Raw genomic sequence first — 22,578 nt, 5'->3', positions numbered from 1 at the left:
GCATTAGCATTCATTGAGCTTAGTCCTCACCATGATAGGAGCTTTGTCCTCCGCACGATTATTAGGAGCTTTGTCCTCCGCACGTTTAAAGCATATTAATACTTATGATGACGATTGGCACCACATGCATATAAGGAGTCTAAGAGCATTGTCGCATTGTCGTGTCTAAGATGCTATGTTGTTGATGATGATTGAATATGTGATTACGTGATAATTGTTTATCAAATATGCAAAGTTGTTTAAGATTGATATGATGTTAATTATGATTCAAATTACTTTGATTAATATTATTTTGTTATGAAATCTCACCCCTTCTGCTTGAAAATGTTGCCCTTCGTATGGGTAACTTGCAGGTGATCGTACTTAGTGTGCAGTTTCCGTCGTGAGTGGCCTTGCCTTCACTGTGTCGTCTAGGTCGCTCTGATACGTAACGGGATGGGGCTATATGTTATGCATGCTTCGTTCTATTACGTGAATAATATGATATTTGTGATATTGAACTAACTCTTTGAGATTATATTGATGGGGCCTGCGTGCCCAAGCGTTTTATGGATTATAATATAATTTCCGTTGCAATGTTTAAGTTATTTGGTTAAATTGTTATTTAACTGTTTTGGATTATGTTAAATGTGATATCCCGTTGTTTATGATGTTTACTCTGATAAATGTTTAGAAATTTTTATGTTGAGAAAACGGGGTGTTATGTAACGCCCTCTTTGAATTATTTGATTTATTTAATTATTTAATTGAGTCTAAAATTTATTAAGAAGAATTTAAAATATATTTATTTGATTATGTGATTTATTAAGTGGTTTATGTTGTTATTTAATAGAATAAGATTTGAAAATAGAAATAAGATTGAGTTGAGAGTTTGTTATGAGATTTTAGAGAGTTTTGGGGGAGAAAGAGAAATAAGATAAAATAGAAAAAGGGTTATAAATAGGAGAAACCTAGTTTAGAAAAAACATAACGTACGATCAATTTTGGAGAAAAGGGAGAAAAAGCCGAGAGGAGGGAGAAGACCTAGGAGTGCTGCGATTTTCATCTATAAGGTAAGGGTGGGACTAACATTCAATAATCTTAAGTCATTGATTCTGAAAATTGGATTTAACATGTTGTAGGTTTTCGTTTTTTAGAATTTGAGAATTAGGGTTAAAAGTGGTTAATTGATGATTTTCTAAAATAATGTTTTTGATCAAGTTTTATATGATTTTGAGTCTCTTTTGATCTATATAAATGTTTAGACAAATTTTGGAATCAAATTTGGGCATTGGGAAGTCAAAATTGGGATTTTTGGGTGAAAAATTGGTTTTTCCCGAGAGCTGCACAGTGACAGCATCTTCTGTTCCATATTCTTGCGTCTTTTTCACACGTTTCCGTTTTGAACTGGGTTTTGGTGTAAAAATGAAAGTTGTAGATAATTTTGTTAGCTTTCCAATGGCTTTAGTGTGGCGTAAAAATGAGTTTTGGTTTAGGAGTTATGATGAAAATACTCCAAGGAGGTCTTAGTGAATTTTTATGAATTTCAGCACAACTTTGTCCGAATTTGAAATGAAAACTGGTATTGATTGGTACAGAATTGATCTTAGGTGTAAACACAAAAGTTGTAGGTATAAATTTTAGCTTTCTAATGCCGTTGGTTTGACTTCAAAAGGATTTATAGAACTAGAGTTATAGTCAAATTACTGCACGTAGGTCACAGTGAATAATTGAATATGATTGATGAATTAGTATATGAATGTATATGTTGTGAATACGATATTGTCCATGATTGATGAAGTGTTATATGTATATATGATGTTTTAAGATGTTGATTATTATTTGATGTTGTTATACTGTGATGTAATTGTATATGCATTACTTGAATTATATGTGAATAATTAAGACGTTGTTGACTTGCATTTGATATTATTATGTCATGCTGTTTTTGTATACTGTTGTTATTTAACTAAGCTGCATGAGTCGGTCTAAGTTGATTAAGATGATGAAGTTCCAAATTATTGGATTATATAAGAGGTTGTCGATTTAAGATATTACGAGGTCGAGTCCATGCATTAACATTTCATTGTTGGGGGCTTGATGCCCTGGAGCCTTTGCTCAATTAAGTTGAGGGCTTGATGCCCTGGGAGCCTTTTTACGCTCAAATAAAGTTGAGGGCTTGATGCCCTGGGAGCCTATTTATGCTCAAAGATTGGTACCACATGCATGATTAGAAGATTAAGTTGCATAGTCAAGAGGTTAAGTTGTCAAGTTGTCAAGTTGTCGAGTTGTTAAGTTGTTAAATCATGAAATTGTTTAAAGTTGTGATTCTTTATATGAACTATTAAAGAAGTGAATTATGATATATTATTATCTATGATGAATATTATGATGATTACATGATGTTGTCTATGAGTTGTTAAATATGATTGATGATGCTTATGTTGTTAAATGTAATTGATGAATTATATGCTTAATATTATTGTTTGTGAAATCTCACCCCTTCTGTTTGCCCACCATGGGTAACTAACAGGTAACCAAGAATAGTTGATGTCGTGTGAGCTTTCCTTCTCGTGTGTCTTAGGTGCTCTGATACGTAACGGGATGGGAACTTTGTTATTGCTTTTCTATTCCTTACGTATTGTTTTTGAAGATTTATGGCTATGTTTTTAGATTGGATATTTATGAGACATTTATGAAGAGGCCTTCGTGCCAAAGACTGTTTTAGTTATTGAAATAAATTCCGCTGCGAAGTATTAAAGATCTTGTATTTGAATTTTAAAGGATAAATAATTATTTATTCAGTTTATGATTTTAAGAAAAGAATGTGACATTCCGTTTATGTTGAAAAACTCTGATTATTTATGCGAAATTTTTATGTTGGGAAAACGGGGTGTTACATGTTACACCTTGGTGTAAGGTTAAGAGGCCTCAAGGATGAACTGAATGAATTCAACAAAGGAGTCAACCCCAGAGACACAAGGAGGGTGGAGCACGTTCGGTATAAATGTCCAACGCTCGACAAGGGAGAGTATCATTCAGTTGAGTGGAATCAATGAACGACGAAAACGTGACGAGCATGTTTTGGGAGCACAACATCTTTGCTGAGATCAACTGAAGATATCATCAAAAGTTTGATTCCACCAGAAGATCGTCATTAGGTAGGGTAAGGTACATTCCAACTACAACAATTGTCTTCCTTTGAATGAAGTAATTCAAACTTGCCAAACGACAGTTACCAAGCATTCACCCGGAAGATTAAATTCTTGTTAGGCTGATTTCAATGAAGGTATTGAAGTGTCAAGGAATGTGTAACATCCCATTTTCCCAACATGCATAATAATACATAATAATCAGAGTATTCAACTTAAACAGGATGTCACACTTCTTTAAAAGATAAATAGAGTAAAATTACTATTTATTTAAACATCTTTTATCAATAATTCAAATTACATCGCAGTGGAAAAACATCTCATTATTCAACAAAATGACACTATAGACTCAACATAAACAACTTCTTAAAAATTCCATTTCAAATGGTTCATCAACATAATTCATAATAATAAATACGTAACAATGGAAAATAAAATACAATTAATCCCCATCAAGTTAAGTATCAGAGCGACTCCTAAGATGACACAAGGAATCAACTCACATCAGCGGTTACTCCTGGTTATCTGCACGTTAACCACGTAGAGGCAACATTCAAACAGAAGGGGTGAGATTTCACATTCAATAATAACAAGCAATATAATTCTATAAAAGAATTTAACAACATATAACAACGTCAATTCATCATTAGCAATACTAATAAACAATAATTTAGATAAGAGAATTTATCAACATACAACAACAGCAAATCATCATCAACAATAGTTCACATAATTCCAACTACAATTCATCAATTATTTCGACAACTTGACAACATGACGACAACACCGACAACTCGACATCAACGACAATGCAACGACAACAACATCAACTTGACAATGCAATATGGATGTGGTACCAATCAGGGCATCAAGCCCCCAACTTATAGAGCATAGGCTCTCAACGTGGTATGAATGATCAACATTCAACAGAGCATCAAGCCCTCAACGTGGTATGAATGATTATACATTCAATAGAGCATCAAAAGCTCAACTTTAATGATTATGCATGGACTCAGCAACAAATGCAACAACAACCAACAACTTCAACGACATCGACCATAACTTACAACTTTAACGACATTGACGACAACAGCGGCAACGGCAACAACAACGACTTTGTATCATAATATCATATTCATCAATCAAAGATGTTCATATAATAATTCATCAATAACGAACAACGTCATATAACATCATAACAACAACATCAACAACTTCATAGTCTCATAATTCATCAACGGAAAATACATCAAATAGGCATCATGTTAAACTACCATAATTCACCATACATCTTCGTAAAAACATATTAAATTATCCACAAAATATTTTCATGTCAAACCAAGGCTACTGGAAAGATAACACAATTATCAACAACTTTCATGTTTATACAAAAGACTAATTCAAAACAGAAACGTATGAAACAAACGCAAGAACGCGAAACATGGCAGACTGTAACACCCTATTTTATTTATTTAATTATTTTATTGAGTTTAGAGTCCTTTAGAGTGATTTCTTTAATTTATTGTGTTGTGTGTTATTTTTGTGTTATATGTTGGTGTTTTTAGTAGCATATTATATTATATTATGTAATTTGGTGTAGAAATATTATGTTATTTGGTGTAGAAATATTACATTATTTGGTGTAGAAATATTTTATTATTTAGTGGAGAAATATATTATTAACCCATATTTTATTATTTAGTGGAGAAATATAATTAATTAGAATATTGAGGCTTGGGGGGCAGAATTGGAAATAAGAGAAAAATAAGTAGGTTAAGGATTTATATAAAGGGGAGAGTCGAAGTTAGAAAAATTAGAATACGTGCAAACTGTTTTTTTTTTTTTTTTTTTAGAAAAAGGGAGAAAGTGAGAAGTCATAGAAAGAGAAGAGCAGCAAGCTTTAGAGTCCGGAATCATCTATTCTAAGGTAAGGGTGGGACTAGATTTCTTTAATAATGGGTTGTATAATTCTGAAAAAGGGTTTAACATGGTTGTTGTTGTTTTGTTAATTTAGATTGTTGAGAAAATTAGGTTTTTGAAACTAAAATTGATTTTGAAAGAGTAGGTAATCCGATGAACTAAGGTAATAATTGGTGTTCAGGTTGTAGAATAATCATAGGTAGAGTTTCTATCAAATTTGGGATTTGAGTTGATGAAATTGGGGATTTTGGAGTGAAAACTGGTCTGTTCTCGTAGAGTTGCTCTCTAACGGCATGCCCTGTTTCATGTTCTTACGTCTTTTTCACACGTTTCTGTTTTGAATTGGCCTTTGATGTTAACATAAAAGTTTTAGATAATTGTGTTAGCTTTCCAGTGGCTTTGATTTGACTTGAAAATGATTTTTTGTTTTTGAGTTATGATGAAAACACTCCAAGTAGGTCTTAGTGAAATTTTATGAAAATTCCGCCTAACTATTTCTAAGTCAACCCAAAACTTATGGACTGTCTCCAAGCTTCAAAACTAGAAGTACTAGGAGTTCAATTAAGGTGCTTAAGAGTATTTAACCTATGTTTTGATGGATCTAACTTGGTTTGACGTGAATATCTTTGTTGGATGATATAATATCTATATGAATGTATATGTTGATGAATATGAAGTTATATGATGTTGTTCATGAATGATGAATTATTATATGAATGTATATGTTGATGAATATGATGTTGTTCATGAATTTATATGTTTATTAATATGATGTTATATGATGTTGTTCATGAAAGATGAATTATTATATGGATGTATATGTTGGTGAATATGATGTTAGATGATCTTGTTCATAATTGATGAATTATGATATTATGATGCGAAGTCGTTGTTGTTGTCGTTTCCGCTGTTGACGTCAATGTTGTTCAAGTTGTAAGTTGTCGTTGAAGTTGTTGGTTTTTGTTGCATTTGTTGCTGAGTCCATGCATAATCATTTAAAGTTGAGGGCTTGATTATCTAGAATGTATAATCTTTCATATTTAAAGTAGAGGGCTTGATGCTTTGGAATGTATAATCATTCATATTTAAAGTAGAGGGCTTGATGCTCTGGAATGTATAATCATTCATATAAAGTAGAGGGATTGATGCTCTGGAATGTATAATCATTCATTTAAAGTTGATGGCTTGATGCTCTGAAATGTATAATCATTCATATAAAGTTGAGGGCTTGATGCTCAAATTGGTACCACATGCATATTGCATTTGTTGAGTCGTTGTTGTTACATTGTCGAGTCGTTGTTGTTGCATTGTCAAGTTGATGTTGTTGTCGTTGCATTGTCGTTGATGTTGAGTTGTCGGTGTTGTCGTCGTGTTGTCAATTTGTCGAAATAATTGATGAATTGTAGTTGGAATTATGTGAACTATTGTTGATGAATGAGTTGCTGTAGTTTTATGTTGATAAATTCTCTTATCTAAATTATTGTTTATTAGTATTGCTAATGACTGCTTCTGAAGTTACCAACATACTTCATAAGAAAACTTATGGTGGTAACTTAGCCTTGAAAATTGATGTGAAAAAGGCTTTTGACACTCTTAACTGGAATTTTCTTCTTCATGTGCTACATTATTTTGGTTTCAGCCAATGCTTTTGCAATTGGATTCACACAATTCTGCAATCTGCCAAACTTTCTGTTAACATTAATGGTAAGTCTGTGGGTTTCTTTAGTTGCACTCGCGGAGTTAGACAAGGAGATCCTCTCTCATCTTTATTGTTTTGCATTGCTGAGGAAGTGGTTAGTAGAGGATTGGAAGCTTTGGCTTTGGATGTGAGTTTGTCTCGGATTCATGCCTCTAGGGGTCTATTAATGCCCAGTCACTGTTTATATGCAGATGATATTCTTATCTTCTGCAAAGGCACTATCACAAATATCAGGAACATCATGGATTTGTTTGAAGAGTATGGTTCATATTCTGGTCATTTAGTTAATGCTAGTAAGAGTAAATTCTATGCTGGAGCTTTCCCTTTATCTAGAATCATCTCCATCACTTCTATTACAGGATTCACTCAAGGTTGTCTTCCTTTCACCTATCTTGGCATTCTGATTTTCAAAGGGAAACCTCAGACTTTGCATTTGCGACCTATCTTTGATAAAATCAAAGTTAAACTTTCTGCTTGGAAAGGAAAGTTGCTGACCCTTATAGGGAGGGTTCAACTAGTCAACGCTGTTATCAGTAGTATGTTGGTTTATTCTTTTCATGTTTATCAATGGCCCTCTAGTCTTCTCTCTGAGCTTTCTAAATGCATGCGAAACTTTATCTAGAGTGGTGATTTTGCCCAAAGGAAGATATGTACGGTTGCTTGGCGTACGCTTTGCAAATCTAGAGATGAGGGAGGCCTTTCTGTGAAGGATCCCATGATGGTTAATAGAGCCTCTATGCTTCACTTATCTTGGAAACTTCTCACTTCAAATGATCAATGGGCCATGCTTTGTAGAGCTAGATTCTTGAAACTTGGCAAGCCCAAAGCTAATTACTTTTCTTCCTCTATTTGGCCAGGTTTGAAACCTTTCATCAGCATTATATTTGAACATTCAACTTGGTCTGTTGGTAATGGGAAAGATATTCTTTTTTGGCTTGACAAATGGTTAGATAGGCCTATTTCTGATCTTTGGCATATCCCTTCTGCTTTACATGCTTCTTTGGACATGCGGGTGTCTGATTGTATTGTGGATGGAGCTTGGTGCCTCCCTGGTTGCCTGATTTCTAGAGACCCTGCCTTAGCCTCCACTATTCATAAAATCACTCTCCCAGTGTTTGATGTTCCTGATAGCCTTAATTGGAATCTTGCCACTGATGGGGTTTTAACCAACCAACTTGCTTACTCTTTCTTAGCTGGCACTGGCCAGAAAGTGTCCTGGTTTAAGCAAGTTTGGAATACTTATTCACCTCCCACAAGAGCTTTCATTACTTGGAGACTTATTCATGACAAACTCCCAACTGATGATAATCTTAGAAAGAGGGGCTGTAACACCCCGTTTTCCCAACATAAAAATTTCTTAACAAATATCAGAGTAAACATCACAACGGGATATCACATTTCACATAATCATAAATATCATAGTAAATTACGTAAAGGAAATGAAGCATGCAATCATAAACCCCATCCCGTTACATATCAGAGCAACCTAATCGACTCAGTGAGGAATACGTCACTCACGACAGCAACACGGCGCTCTAAGCTCGATCACCTGCAAGTTACTCATACGAAGAGCAACATTTCAAAGCAGAAGGGGTGAGATTTCACAAAACAATAATATTAATCAATATAATTCAACAATCGTAATTAACAACATAAATCTTCAACATAAGCATCTTAAACATCATAGCATCGTAGATAATAATATATCATGTAATCACTTCATTAAAGCATCATAAATCTCATAGCATCTTAACATCTTTCATCATTGACTCGACTATGCGACTATGCAACTTAGACCTCTTATATGCATGTGGTACCAATTCAGGGCATGAGCCCCCATCGTTATTTGAGTATTAATATACTTCCAGGGCATAAGCCCCCATCGCTAATTTGAGCTAAAGCTCCATCGTGTTGAGTACAAAGCTCCAGGGCATGAGCCCCCAACAAATGTATGCTAATGCATGGACTCGATCTCTTAAACATCATAATCATCATCTCTTATTTATCCAATAATTTGGAGGTTCAACATCATCTTGATCATCTTATACCGACTCATGCAACATGGTTAAATAACAATAGCAGCATAGGCAGATTACAACAACAGTATGACATCACATAACGATATCAATAAAAACAGCAACATCTCAATCATTCATTCATAACTCAAGTAATGCAATTAATCATTACATCACATCATATTCAACACTAACATCTCATGACAGCTTCACAGATTGCAGTTAACTTCTTATATAGGTCTCATTACTACCCAAGGGTCCATCTCTAATCGAATTATGCGACACAGATCGCAATATTCTCACTTGCACTCAGTTCTGGAAGTGCTCGCGAGGCGAGAGCATCTGCTCGCCATGGCGAGTACAAGCCAGATTCCCAACAAAGGCTGTTCTAGGTTAAACCAGGTTCAATCTCGTTCTAAGTTATCATTTAATCTTTAATATACATCTTCAGGCACTCAAAAACATCTAAGGTTCAACTCAAAAGTCAAAACTATAAAATCTTGCATGCTCTCTGGTCATGCTCGCTATGGTGAGTTTAGTTGTTCGCTGTGGCGAGCTGCGACGTGCAACTCGCGAGGCGAGGGAAATTGGCTCGTGTGGCGAGCGATGAACTTCATCACTCGCGGGGCGAGGATCATCGTTCGCGAGGGCGAGCGATGAATATAGGCTCGGGCAGAAGTGCAGTTTTTACGAAAATTCATCTACTCTCTTGGTTTAAAGCCTAATTTCAATCCCAGAATTCATCCTATTCATAATCTAGAGTCTAAGGATGGTTTATGCATCAATCTAACAACTTATCATCATTGGATCATCAAATTCACCTATTAACCCTAATTTCATAAACTTCTCAATTCAATCCTAACTTGTTAATTTGACTATCAGAATTACATGGATTAATAAAACTGAATCGTTAGTCTCACCCTTACCTTAGTTTGAAGAAATCGCAGCCTCTCCCTTGACTTCTTCCTTCTTTGGCTTTTTCCTCCTTTTTCCAAAGTTTGATCGTACGTACAAAGTGTTTCTAAAACCTAGGTCTTTCCTTTTTATATCTCCTTCAAATATCTTATCTTATCTCTCTTTCTCCCCCAAAACTCTCTAAAATCTCAAAACAGCCCCTAACTAAATATTTTATTTTATTTTCAAATCTTATTTTATTAAACAACAAAATAAGTCTCATCTCCTCATAGAAATCGTCACATCACATAAATCATCTAAAATCATCGTAAATCATCTAAATCATCATAAATCACACATATATTATATAAATATAATATAACTCGTCTAGACTCAATTAAATAATTAATTAATTAAAAGTGGGCGTTACAGGGGCTGCTATGTCGTGTCTATATGTTGCTTTTGCAGGAATTCAGCTGAAACATCACATCACATTTTCCTTGATTGTCCTATCACCTCCCAACTTTGGAACTGGCTTAGTAGCGGATCTGGTCAGCACTTGGACCGTTCCAATATTCTCTCCTTGTTGTCTACAGGATCTAGTAGTAAATTGGTTCATCAGGTCATGAATTATGCGGTGCTTCATATTATCTGCATCATTTGGATTGAGAGAAACCATAGGTGTTTTTTCTGATTTACAGCGGTCTATGGTCTCTTTGTTCAATGTTGTTTTGGCTGAGGTTCGTCTTAGCTTCACCCTTGTTATCTCTAAAGGGTCCTCTGATATGGCTGATTACAATGTTTCCAAGCTCTTTAATATCCCCTTCCAGGTTAAAAGGATTAGCATTACCAAAGAAGTTTCTTGGACCCCTCCCTCGGATGGGATTGTGAAGATTAATTGTGATGGATCCTCCTTTGGGCTCATTCCTTGTGGAGCGGCTGGCTTTGTGATTAGGGACTCTGGATCCAACTTTTTGGGTGCAGTGACTAGTAATATTGGTCAGGCCTCCTCCCTCGAAGCTGAATTTTGTGCCTTTCTGTTAGCTATTGAAAAGGCCATAGACATGCATCTGACTCATCTTTGGATAGAAACTGACTCTTTGGCTGTGGTCAATGCTTTCCATAAAGGCTCTGGTATCCCTTGGAAGTTACGTGGTAGATGGCATAACTGCTTGCACTTCTGCAAGTTGTTTGGCTGCATCTGCACTCACATTCTCAGAGAAGGTAATATTGCTGTTGATGCCCTTGCTAAGAATGGTCAAGGTCTTGCTATGTTCTCCTCTCAATGGTGGCCTGCCCCTCCTCCTTTTATTTCATCCTTTTTGTTGAGGGATAGTTTAGGCTTACCTTACTCTCGTACTCATATGGATTGATTCTGTATTTGGTTCAGGCCTCTCCTGACTCTTTATTTCACTTGCCTTTATCCAAAAAAAATGATGAATAGATATTGTTATGTGCTGTTAAATTCTTTTATAGAATTATATGCTTATTATTATTGAATGTGAAATCTCACCCTTTTTGTTTGAATGTTGCCTCTACGTGGGTAACGTGAAGATAACCAGGAGTAACCGCTGATGCGAGTTGATTCCTCGTGTCGTCTTAGGAGTCGCTCTGATATGTAACAGGATGGAGATTAATTGTATTTTATTTTCCATTGTTACGTATTCTTTTTATGAATTTATTGTTGAACCATTTTTAAATGGAATTAATTATGTTGATGACGTTGAGGCCTTTAGTGCCAATTTTGTTGAAAGAATAAATATTTTCCACTGCGAAGTTGTTAAAAATTATTGGAAGTAGATGTTTTAAATAAAGAGTGGATTTTAACTCAATTTTGCCTGAAATCGTAGTCCGATTTCTGCCTCACAAACAACATCAGATTTTCCAATTTTCACGTTTTCGCGCGTAAAATCCAAACTGTTAACCCGTTTTCAATACCGTTTTCGCCTACACGCTCCTGACACTTAGCTCTATAATAATCTACAGAAAAAAAAATCAAGTTTCAACCACCCAAAAATCGGTTTCCAGAACCTCACATAATCACTTATTTGCAAAAACGTTTAGACACCGACTTTTCAAGCGAAAATCCAATTATCATCAACCCAAACGCCAAAACTGATTGGAACATTGCGATATGAATAACCTATGATCTGAACACCAAATATACACAAATTCAATGGATTTTCTATTCTATTAACAACCAATTACAACTTCAAAACCTAATTCACAAATTCACTAACAACAACATACTAAACTCAATTTTAGAATTATACAACCTAAGATTGGAGAAAGTTAATCCCACCCATACGTTAATTCAATGGCTTACCTACTCTTTCAACAATCAACTTTGCAAATTAACCCTAATTCTTATAACATAAAAACTAATAAAACAACAACATGTTAAACCCCTTTTTAGAATCATACAACTCATTATTAGAGAAAGTTAGTCCCACCCTTACCTTACATTAGATGGTTTCAGACTCTACAAGCTTGCTCCTCTTCTCTTTCTTTGACTTCTCACTTTCTCCCTTTTCTCCCAAAAACACAGTTTGCATGTATTTTAATTTTTCTAATTCTGACTCTCTCTCCTTTATATAAATCCTTAACCTACTTATTTTCCCTTATTTCCAAATCTGCACACAAGGCCTCATAATTCTATTTTAATTATATTCCTCCACTAAATAATAAAATAAAAGCTACTAATAAATATCATACACAACAAAAATATCACTTATCAAAATAGATCGATTAAATTATAAAAAAGACTCTAAACTCAAGAAAATAAATAAATAATAAAATAGGGCGTTACAACTCTCCCCCACTTAAAAGAATTTCGTCCTTGAAATTCAGAGCACATGAGAAAATAAATTTAATTATTGCTTAAATATCCTAAACTATATATAAAAAAAATAGAAACTTTAAACAATTCACATAAACCACATTAAAGTTAGTCAGTCAAACATAATCACATAATAAAACATAACCATTGATTAGAAAAACATAACGACAACATTCAACTGTCACAAGACACAAACGACTCAACTACTTGGCCGGACGGACCGAACTTCTCTGATACCAATTGTAACACCCCGTTTTCCTAACATGACAAATAATACATAATAATCAGAGTATTCAACTTAAACAGGATGTCACACTTCTTTAAAAGATAAATAGAGTAAAATTACTATTTATTTAAACATCTTTTATCAATAATTCAAATTACATCGCAGCGGAAAAACATTTCATTATTCAACAAAATGACACTACAGCCTCAACATAAACAACTGCTTAAAAATTCCATTTCAAATGGTTCATCAACATAATTCATAATAATAAATACGTAACAATGGAAAATAAAATACAATTAATCCCCACCCCGTTACGTATCAGAGCGACTCCTAAGATGACACAAGGAATCAACTCACATCAGCGGTTACTCTTGGTTATCTGCACGTTACCCACCTAGAGGCAACATTCAAACAGAAGTGATGACATTTCACATTCAATAATAACAAGCAATATAATTCTATAAAAGAATTTAACAACACATAACAACGTCAATTCATCATTAGCAATACTAATAAACAATAATTTAGATAAGAGATTTTGTCAACATAAAACAACAGCAAATCATCATCAACAATAGTTCACATAATTCCAACTACAATTCATCAATTATTTCGACAACTTGACAACACGATGATAACATCGACAACTCGACATCAACGACAACAACATCAACTTGACAATGCAACGACAACAACATCAACTTGACAATGCAATATGCATGTGGTACCAATCAGGAAATCAATCCCCCAACTTATAGAGCATAGGCTCTCAACGTGGTATGAATGATCAACATTCAACAGAGCATCAAGCCCTCAACGTGGTATGAATGATTAAACATTCAACAGAGCATCAAGCCCTCAACTTTAATGATTATGCATTGACTCAGCAACAAATGCAACAATAACCAACAATTTCAACGACATCGACAGCAACTTACAACTTTAACGACATTGACGACAACAGCGGCAACCACAACAACGACGACTTTGCATCATAATATCATATTCATCAATCAAAGATGTTCATATAATAATTCATCAATCATGAACAACATCATATAACATCATAACAACAACAGCAACAACTTCATAGTCTCACAATTCATCAATGGAAAATACATCAAATAACCATCATGTTAAACTACCACAATTCACCATACATCTTCGTAAAAACATATTAAATTATCCACAAAATATTTTCATGTCAAACCACGGCTACTGGAAAGATAACACAATTATCAACAACTTTCATGTTTATACAAAAGACTTATTCAAAACAGAAATGTATGAAACAGACGCAAGAACGCGAAACATGGCAGACTGCCACTAAGCAACTCGCCAGGAGAGCCCATCGAAGGACTACTCGCTATACAAAGTTATTAGACCTTTTATACAAAGTAAAGCAACACAAGGACTCATTAGACCCTTTATACAAAGTTATTTCTTTCATAAAAACACCCCTAGATGATTAGGATGAAGTCCCTACACTTGGAAATAAGTTTGGAAACAATTTGGTTTAAGAAAAATGCATTTTAAAAGTTTCTGGTCAGGCAAAATCGTAGCCCGATTTTTCCCCATCGTAGTACGAGTTTTTTCGTGCTGAAACACCCCAAAACCTGGTCAAAATCGTAGTCCGATTTCTGCCTGACAGACAACATCAGATTTTCCAATTTTCACGTTTTCGCGCGTAAAATCCAAACTGTTAACCCGTTTTCGATGCCGTTTTCGCCTACGCGCTCCTGACATTTAGCTCTATAATAATCTACAGAAAAATTCAAGTTTCAACCACCCAAAAATCGGTTTCCAGAACCTCACATAATCACTTATTTGCAAAAACGTTTAGACACCGACTTTTCAAGCAAAAATCCAAATTTTCATCAACCCAAACCCCAAAACTGATTGGAACATTGCGATATGAATAACCTATGATCTGAACACCAAATGTTCACAAATTCAATGGATTTTCTATTCTATTAACAACCAATTACAAAACCTAATTCCCAAATTCACAAATTTACAAACAACAACATGCTACACTCAATTTCAGAATTATACAACCTAAGATTAGAGAAAGTTAATCCCACCCTTACGTTAACTCAATAGTTTACCTACTCTTTCAACAATCAACTTTGCAAATTATCCCTAATTCTTATAACATCAAAACTAATAAAACAACAACATGTTAAACCCCTTTTTAGAATCATACAACCCATTATTGGAGAAAGCTAGTCCCACCCTTACCTTAGATTAGATGGTTTCAGACTCTACAAGCTTACTTCTCTTCTCTTTCTCTGACTTCTCACTTTCTCCATTTTCGCCCAAAAAAACAGTTTGCACGCATTCTAATTTTTCTAATTCTGACTCTCTCTCCTTTATATAAATCCTTAACCTACTTATTTTCCCTTAAAACTTATATTCTACACCCCCGACTCTACGTTATTTTATTTTGACTTCTCCCTTCATTTTAATTGAATTCTCATTTATTCCTCAATCATCATCAATATTCCATTTTCTCAATAACAAAACAATACTCAAGCATAAGCAACATCAATAATAGTATTAATGCAAACTTCGCCTAATGAATATCAATGAATTAAATAGAAATTGAAAGTTTGGGTGTTACACTTACATATGAAACCATTATATTTACATATCTAAAGTTTGGTATTTGGTGCAGAAAATTCAGGTTTACACGTCTTTGACTTCTTGGCCAATTCATCCTTAGAGAGGTTCTCTTTGCTATTCAGAAGGGAAAACCAGGTGCATTTTCTCCTCGAAGACCAGAGTTCTTGAAAAATTAGAAATCAAGCTTGGAGTTCTTGGCTTATCTAGAAGGTATAAGTTATATCTCCTTTCAACTAATCTCACTTTTCACCTTGAGAAACAGAAATAAAGAAGAATATGTGGCCTTAATGTGTCAAACAAATTTGTTAACTTAACAGTGTATTTTCTAGATTTATCGATACATGTCTAAAAGTAAATATTCACTAATATATGTCATTTAATTCCATGCAAGGCTACTGTACGTCCAGATCTGTTGTTGCTAAATTTTGATCTGAAGCAATCTATACCAAATTCATGAAGCAATGGAATTGGAAACTTCAAGAGTATTTTGCTTTGAGGTAATTCTTATCTTTAATATGGTCATAACTTTATAAGAATACGTGAATTATTAGTGATATGAATTTCATATCTTCAATTGCCTTAGGTTTCAGGAAATAGCAGGGTCTTTAGATTCTGTGCTGACAACATCTAGTCATGTCTCCGTTCAAAATTTAGATCCCGGTGAAGTAAATTATCAGGACTTAACGCTAAAATCAAGTGTAACTCTGTTGGAGAGTTTGAGATTGTGTTGGAGAGAAGAAAATGGTTGTGTAGTAGCTTACTGGCAGGACAGGTATTTCTTTTCAACAACAGCTTGGAGAGCTAGGAAGTAATTAAGACTAATTTTCAAGCAAGAAGAAGAAGAGAATATTATAAAGAAGAAAAATATGATATGAAGTGAAGAAATGATGGGTAGAGTTTTGAGGGTTTTAATTTTTCTTTTTGTTTTTCTTTGTTTGAAGAAAGAGTTTACGAATATGATACTGAGTATTCATTTCATCATTGTCAATTTAGAGATACTTTTATTTTCCTACTTGACTGTTGTAACACCCCGTTTTCTCAATATAAAAATTTCTAAACATTTTATCAGAGTATTCAACATAAACGGGATATCACATACAAAAAGTAGTCTAAAATTAGTTAAATAACAATTTAACTTTAACAAATATTTCAAACGTTGCAGCGGAATTTAGTTCGTAATCCATAAATCAGTTTGGCACGTAGGCCCCATCAAAATATCTCAAATGAGTTAAATCAACTTCACAAAACATCATAATTGTTCAACATCATAAAACATAAACATGATAGTCACGTAAGAGAATGAAGCATGTAAATAACCCCATCCCGTTACGTATCAGAGCGACCTAGACGAAACAGTGAAGACAAGGCCACTCACGACGACAACTGCACACTAAGCACGATCACCTGCAAGTTACCCATACGAAGGGCAACATTTTCAAGCAGAAGGGGTGAGATTTCATAACAAAATAATGTTAATCAAAGTAATTCGAATCATAATTAACATTAAGATCACAATCATTCATAAATAACTTTGCATATTCAAATGACAAGTATCACGTATTCACATTTCAATCGTCATCAACAACATGGCATTATGGACATGACAATGTGACAATGCTCTTAGACTCCTTATATGCATGTGGTACCAATCGTCATCATAAGTATTAATATACTTTAATCGTGCGGAGGACAAAGCTCCTATAAATCGTGCGGAGGACAAAGCTCCTAATAATCGTGGTGAGGACTAAGCTCAATGAAATGCTATGCATGGACTCTTATGAACAAATCACCGTAATCAACATATCAACATGCATCCAATAATTTGGAGCTAAACGTCATCATTTCATCGTATGAATACAATATGCACTTAGTTAAATAACAACAGCAGCATAATCAAGTCACATAACAGGATGATATCATTATATCAATAGCACATCAATTGCATCATAATTAAACCTTCATATCTTACATAATTGCACAATACATTAATCATACTCAATTAAATTTCAACATATCTTAAACAGTTTTGCAGACTGCATTAAACGTCATCATTAGGTCTCATTACCATAAGGGGGTTCACTCTTGGTCCAAACGTGCGACACAGATCGCACAAGCACTCAAGACACTCAAAGCTGGAAGTGCTCGCGAGGCGAGAGTTCTTACTCGCCATGGCGAGTACCAAACAATTCCCAAACTAAAGTTGTTCTGGGTCCAATCTTGCCCAACATTCATTCCTAATCACTACTAGGTATGTTCAGGCACTCAAAGGCACTCAAGGTCCAACTAAAAAGGTCGAAACACAAAATCTAACATGCTCTCTGCCTTAGCTCGCTATGGCGAGTAAGGTTGCTCGCTATGGCGAGCGATACCAAAGGAACTCGCGAGGCGAAGGGAAAGGGCTCGCGTGGCGAGCGATGAAGATCATCACTCGCGAGGCAAGGATCATAGCTCGTCGTGGCGAGCGATAAATGTCGCTACGGCCAGGCTTCCTATTTTCACAAAAATCCGACGATTCACATGGTTCTAAGCCTAGTATTGATTCCAAAGTTTGTCCTAAACATTATCTAAGGTCCATAAACACTTTCTACAGCAATCTAATCAATTCCTACCGTTTAATTATCAATTTTAGGGATTTGACCTAGTTTTCGTTTTCTCCAATTATATCCTAATTCTTGCTAACTAATCATCAGAATTACATTCAATTAACAATACTGGGTTATTAGTCTCACCCTTACCTTAATTTGCAGAAATCGCAGCTCTCTCCCTCTTGGTTTCTCTTCTCTTGGCTTTTTCTCCCTTTTCTCCAAAAACGTACGTACAACAATGTTTTTCTAAAGCTAGGTCTAACCCTTTTATATCTCCTCTTAATTACTTATCTTATCTCACTTTCTCCCCCAAAACTATCTAAAATATCAAAACAGCCCTCAACTAAATATTTTATATTATTTTCAAATCTTTATTTTATTTAATAATAAAATAAATCCCTTAATCTTATCAAATCTTCCGAAACTCATAACTTCCGAAACTCATAACTTATCACAACATCAACCAAACCATCGATATAGTCGTAAATCATTTCAAATCATATCATAATCATGCATATATTATATAAATATAATATAATCGCCTAAACTCGATTAAATAAACAATTAACGAAAGTGGGCGTTACAACTGCTACTCATTTTGTTCTTCCTGAACTCCTATACTCTAGCATGTATGGTACTTGAATGTATAATACTTTGAACTTACCCTTAACTCTAATCCAAAACTATCTTAACTTAGAAATGTTGTGTTGTGAAAGTGACTCAAAATTGGAGAAATTGAGTTTGCTGAAGCTGTCAAAATCGGAGCACGATCTGGCAAAATCGGAGCACGGTTTAGCGTAGTCAGAAAAATAAAACGTATTTTTGGGCCTGATTTTGTTCCAATTTATGAGGGATTCTTTTACTATAAATATAGTTTTTGTATCAGTGTAAACCTTGAGATAGAGGGGGCTGAAACAAGGGTTTAGAAAGACAACAATAAAACTAGGGTTTGTATAGAGTTTGTCTCTTTGGCAACAAAAATTAGGGTTTGAGGGTTGATTCACCTTGGGAAACACTATTAGGATTAAGTCTCTTGGTTACGGGAAGAGATTGGGGCTTTGGGTAGATTAGGCAGGAGACTTATTCCTGTAACTCATTGACATCTCTTTTGTAACGTTACTCATCATATAGTGAAACGGAGGGCTGCTCTCTCCCCCAGACTAGGTCAATTTGGATTGAACTGGGTCAACAAATTCTTTTGTGATCTCTCTTCCTTTTCTCTCGCTGTTGTTTTCTACTTTTGGCTTGTGTTTATAATTTTTCCATACACTTTGATTTTCGTTGCCTGATTATTACTTGCTCCACACATCAAGTTTGTTATTGGTGTGTTTTCTCATCGAATTCGCAACAATTGTCGCCCACCGTGGGGCAAGGGTCAAAGGATAATCAAGTACAATGGGTTCGAAGTGGGATATTGAGAAGTTTACCGGAGATAACGATTTTGGGTTATGGAAGGTAAAGGTGGAAGCGGTTTTAATACAGCAAAAGTGTGAGAAAGCTTTGAAGGGTGAAGGTTCGTTACTGGTCACCATGTCACGAGTGGAGATGACCGAGATGGTGGACAAGGCCATGAGTGTCATTGTCTTGTGCCTCGGGAATAAAGTTTAGAGAGAAGTAGCAAAGGAAACAACCGCGCCATCGATGTGGTCAAAGTTCGAATATTTGTATATGACAAAGTCTTTGGCTCACCGGCAAGTCCTAAAGCAACAACTTTACTCATTCAAGATGGTAAAGTCAAAGGCCATCATGGATCTTCTTGTGGAATTCAACAAAATCATTGGTGATTTGGAGAACATTGAGGTGCGTCTTGAGGATGTGGGTGCTCTGATGGTGTGGTGTTGTTTGGAGGATGAAGATGATGTGTCTCACCTTGGGATTGATGCCTAGTGGAGCGGTGGTCGTCTGGAGAGACGTTAAACACTCAACATCAGCCTAGAGAGGCGAGGGTAAGAATACTCATGATCAGTCTGGAGAGGCGGAGGCAACAATACTCTTTAATTTGCTCATTTCATGAATATATGCTCTTTTCATGAATCAAGACCTTGTAAGACTTTGATAAATATTTATAATGTTCGTGCAATATTCCTTAATTTGCTCATTTTTCCTTTGAAACAATAATTTTTACAACATATGTTATTCAAAGATAAGTTTATATAAGAAAGAGAAGTTTTGGTGTAACATTTATTCTTCCAAATTTACTTTTCACTTAAACTTTTTTACAATTTTATCCCTCCTTACAATAAAATAACATATGTTTTTAAATAATCGGATAAAATTTCACGACTTCTATTACTTTAATCACTTAAAGAGAAAAAACCGACACATTTATACTTGCTTTGACGTCTGATGCTTATAAAGGTATAATCAAAAAAGAAAATATTCACATCAAAATCTTCTATCTTCTTCATCTATAAATAGATATAAATATAGATAAAAAAAAATTGCAAAATATCACTTGAGTGATGAATGTGGCAACTACAAAATAGGTTGTAAGTCGGTATTGAAGGTGATTTTTCATCATCAAACGCTAAACACTGACCAAAGATTCAAGATTTTTTTTTTTTTTTAAGAAGTTAAACTAACTCCCTCAAATTGGCATCAGGGAGAATCGAATCTGAGACCTTGAGGAGGAGCACACTTCCAGATTCCAAACCAATATCACTAGACCAACCAAAGTGAGTTCAAAGGTCCAAGATGCTGCTCAAGTTTTTCTCAAAAGGAGAGGGTCAAGGACAGTATGAATGGAATGCAACAGAAGAATCAAATATATAATGACTCCGATGAAACTAGCGACTAAAGCTCCTGTCATGTGATTGCAAAATTTGGGAACTGAACCACAAATCGGTAGCCAAGCAGCATAATTGTTTCCATTCTTTGCCACTTGAGCTATAGCCAAAGCTGCAGAGATGCTTGAGATAAGTAACATTGTCAACACCTGCTCAGAAAAATCAATTAAAGCAATAAGTAATATTGTAGTTCCATAACCATAATTAGTATTTCTTTTTCGTTTTTTTCATTTCATTGGAGATGATATTTTTTTTAACACGTCAAACAATAAACTTGGATACATCTCTCAGCCAAAAAATCATACATTGGTTAGTCACACATTGGGAGTATAATCTTTTCCTATAGACTCAATCTCCATCGAGACATAACTAGTATTCTAATAGGTTTTTATTAGAATCATTATTTGATTATATGTATATCCCTCTATAATATTAACGATTTTCGATTTATTCTTCTGTAAAAAACATTGTTTAGATTCCAACCATGTAATTTGAAATTTTTTTGTTTTAGACCTTCATGAATTTTGACTGTACAAAATTGATAATATGACAAGAGGTAAACCAAAATATCGATGATATAGCAGGGGGTAAACCGAAATTCTCTCAAATTACATGGGGCGAAAGTACCTTAAATTTTGTAATTTGATATCATGAAGGTCCAAAATCAAACAATCTTTAAATTAAAGGGTTGAAATCTAAATAAATTTTTTTACGGGGATAAATCGGAAGTCGCTAATACTACATAGGAAAACATATATTAACCCTTTTATATGATCAAACATATATTTATTGATGAGAGGGTTTTATTTTTTAAAGATTTAAGGCCGGTGACGGAGTGAAGATGATGAATTTTTTTTTATTAGTTATTTTGGGTTTTTTAATAAAATAAAATAAAAACTAATTAAATTATATTTTTCTCAGTTGAACATACAACATACGACGTCAGCATTTAACAGCCATGTATGAACTCTTTAACATAGTTGGATGGAAAATACTAACTATGCGCAAATAATATATAACTTAAATGGTCAATTTGATTTAAAAAACACAAGGAACAAATATGTTTCAAATGTTTAAACTTAACATAGCGGATGATGGAAGTTACAAGTTTTAACGATTTCTGAAACAAAACTTGTACACAAAATCTTGCATGATAAAGAGGTTAACTTTATGACATTACCATATCCATGGCGACCACAAGTCGCCAGAGCAAGCTTTCTGCTGGAAGAAAGAGGACGAAAAATCCATAGACAGTTACAATAGAGTTTGCAATCACAAAGTACCTAGAAAGTAGGAATTGTTTGATCAGTTTAGAGATGAATTAAGGAAACAATTTTGTTGAACCAAAGAAATTAGTTAGTTACACATATATGCTATGGATACGGACACGGACACTGGACTAGACACGGACACTGACACGTCAACACAATTTAAAAAAATGACATAATTCAGTGTAATTACAAATGTCGGTGTCGTATTGATATCGGACACGTGTGTCGTGTCCGACACTCGTATCCAACACCGGGACACGCCTAATCCGAGGAGTTCACTTACTTGAAGGCAGGAGAGTTGGTATATTTTGCTTCAAAGGAAACAGTGAAAAAGCTAGCTTTTTCATGGCTAGAAACCATGACAACTACTGCAGACAAGGTGGCCGAGAAGGCCAAGAATCTTAGCAATAGGTGGCAGATTCTACCAGTCTTGGCCATGGATTTCACAAAATTGGTGCAAACAATGAATCCTTTGTTCAAGGAAAAGTTAAATATTTAAAAGATGAAATAATTGGAAAATTTTCAAGATGCTGAGGTAGATAAGATGTCTATTGGGACCAGGGTTAGTGTGTTAGGAAGGAAAA

General features: G+C 34.7%; 1 protein-coding gene across 1 annotated transcript; it reads right to left on the bottom strand.

Annotated features, from left to right (window-relative positions):
* Positions 1-20,191: 20,191 nt before the first annotated feature.
* On the bottom strand, positions 20,192-22,578 carry LOC25479436 (CASP-like protein 1C1). Its single transcript, XM_013588140.3, has 3 exons — positions 22,278-22,578; positions 21,904-22,006; positions 20,192-20,872 (listed from the first exon to the last, which is right to left on the bottom strand). Exons 1-3 carry the CDS (start codon positions 22,430-22,432, stop codon positions 20,639-20,641), a joined length of 492 nt encoding a protein of 163 aa, XP_013443594.1. The 5' UTR covers positions 22,433-22,578; the 3' UTR covers positions 20,192-20,638.

Source organism: Medicago truncatula, chromosome 4 (assembly GCF_003473485.1).
Source record: "Medicago truncatula cultivar Jemalong A17 chromosome 4, MtrunA17r5.0-ANR, whole genome shotgun sequence".
NCBI lineage: Eukaryota > Viridiplantae > Streptophyta > Magnoliopsida > Fabales > Fabaceae > Medicago > Medicago truncatula.
Note: the sequence above shows the minus strand (reverse complement) of the source record. Positions and strands in the feature narration are given on the sequence as shown.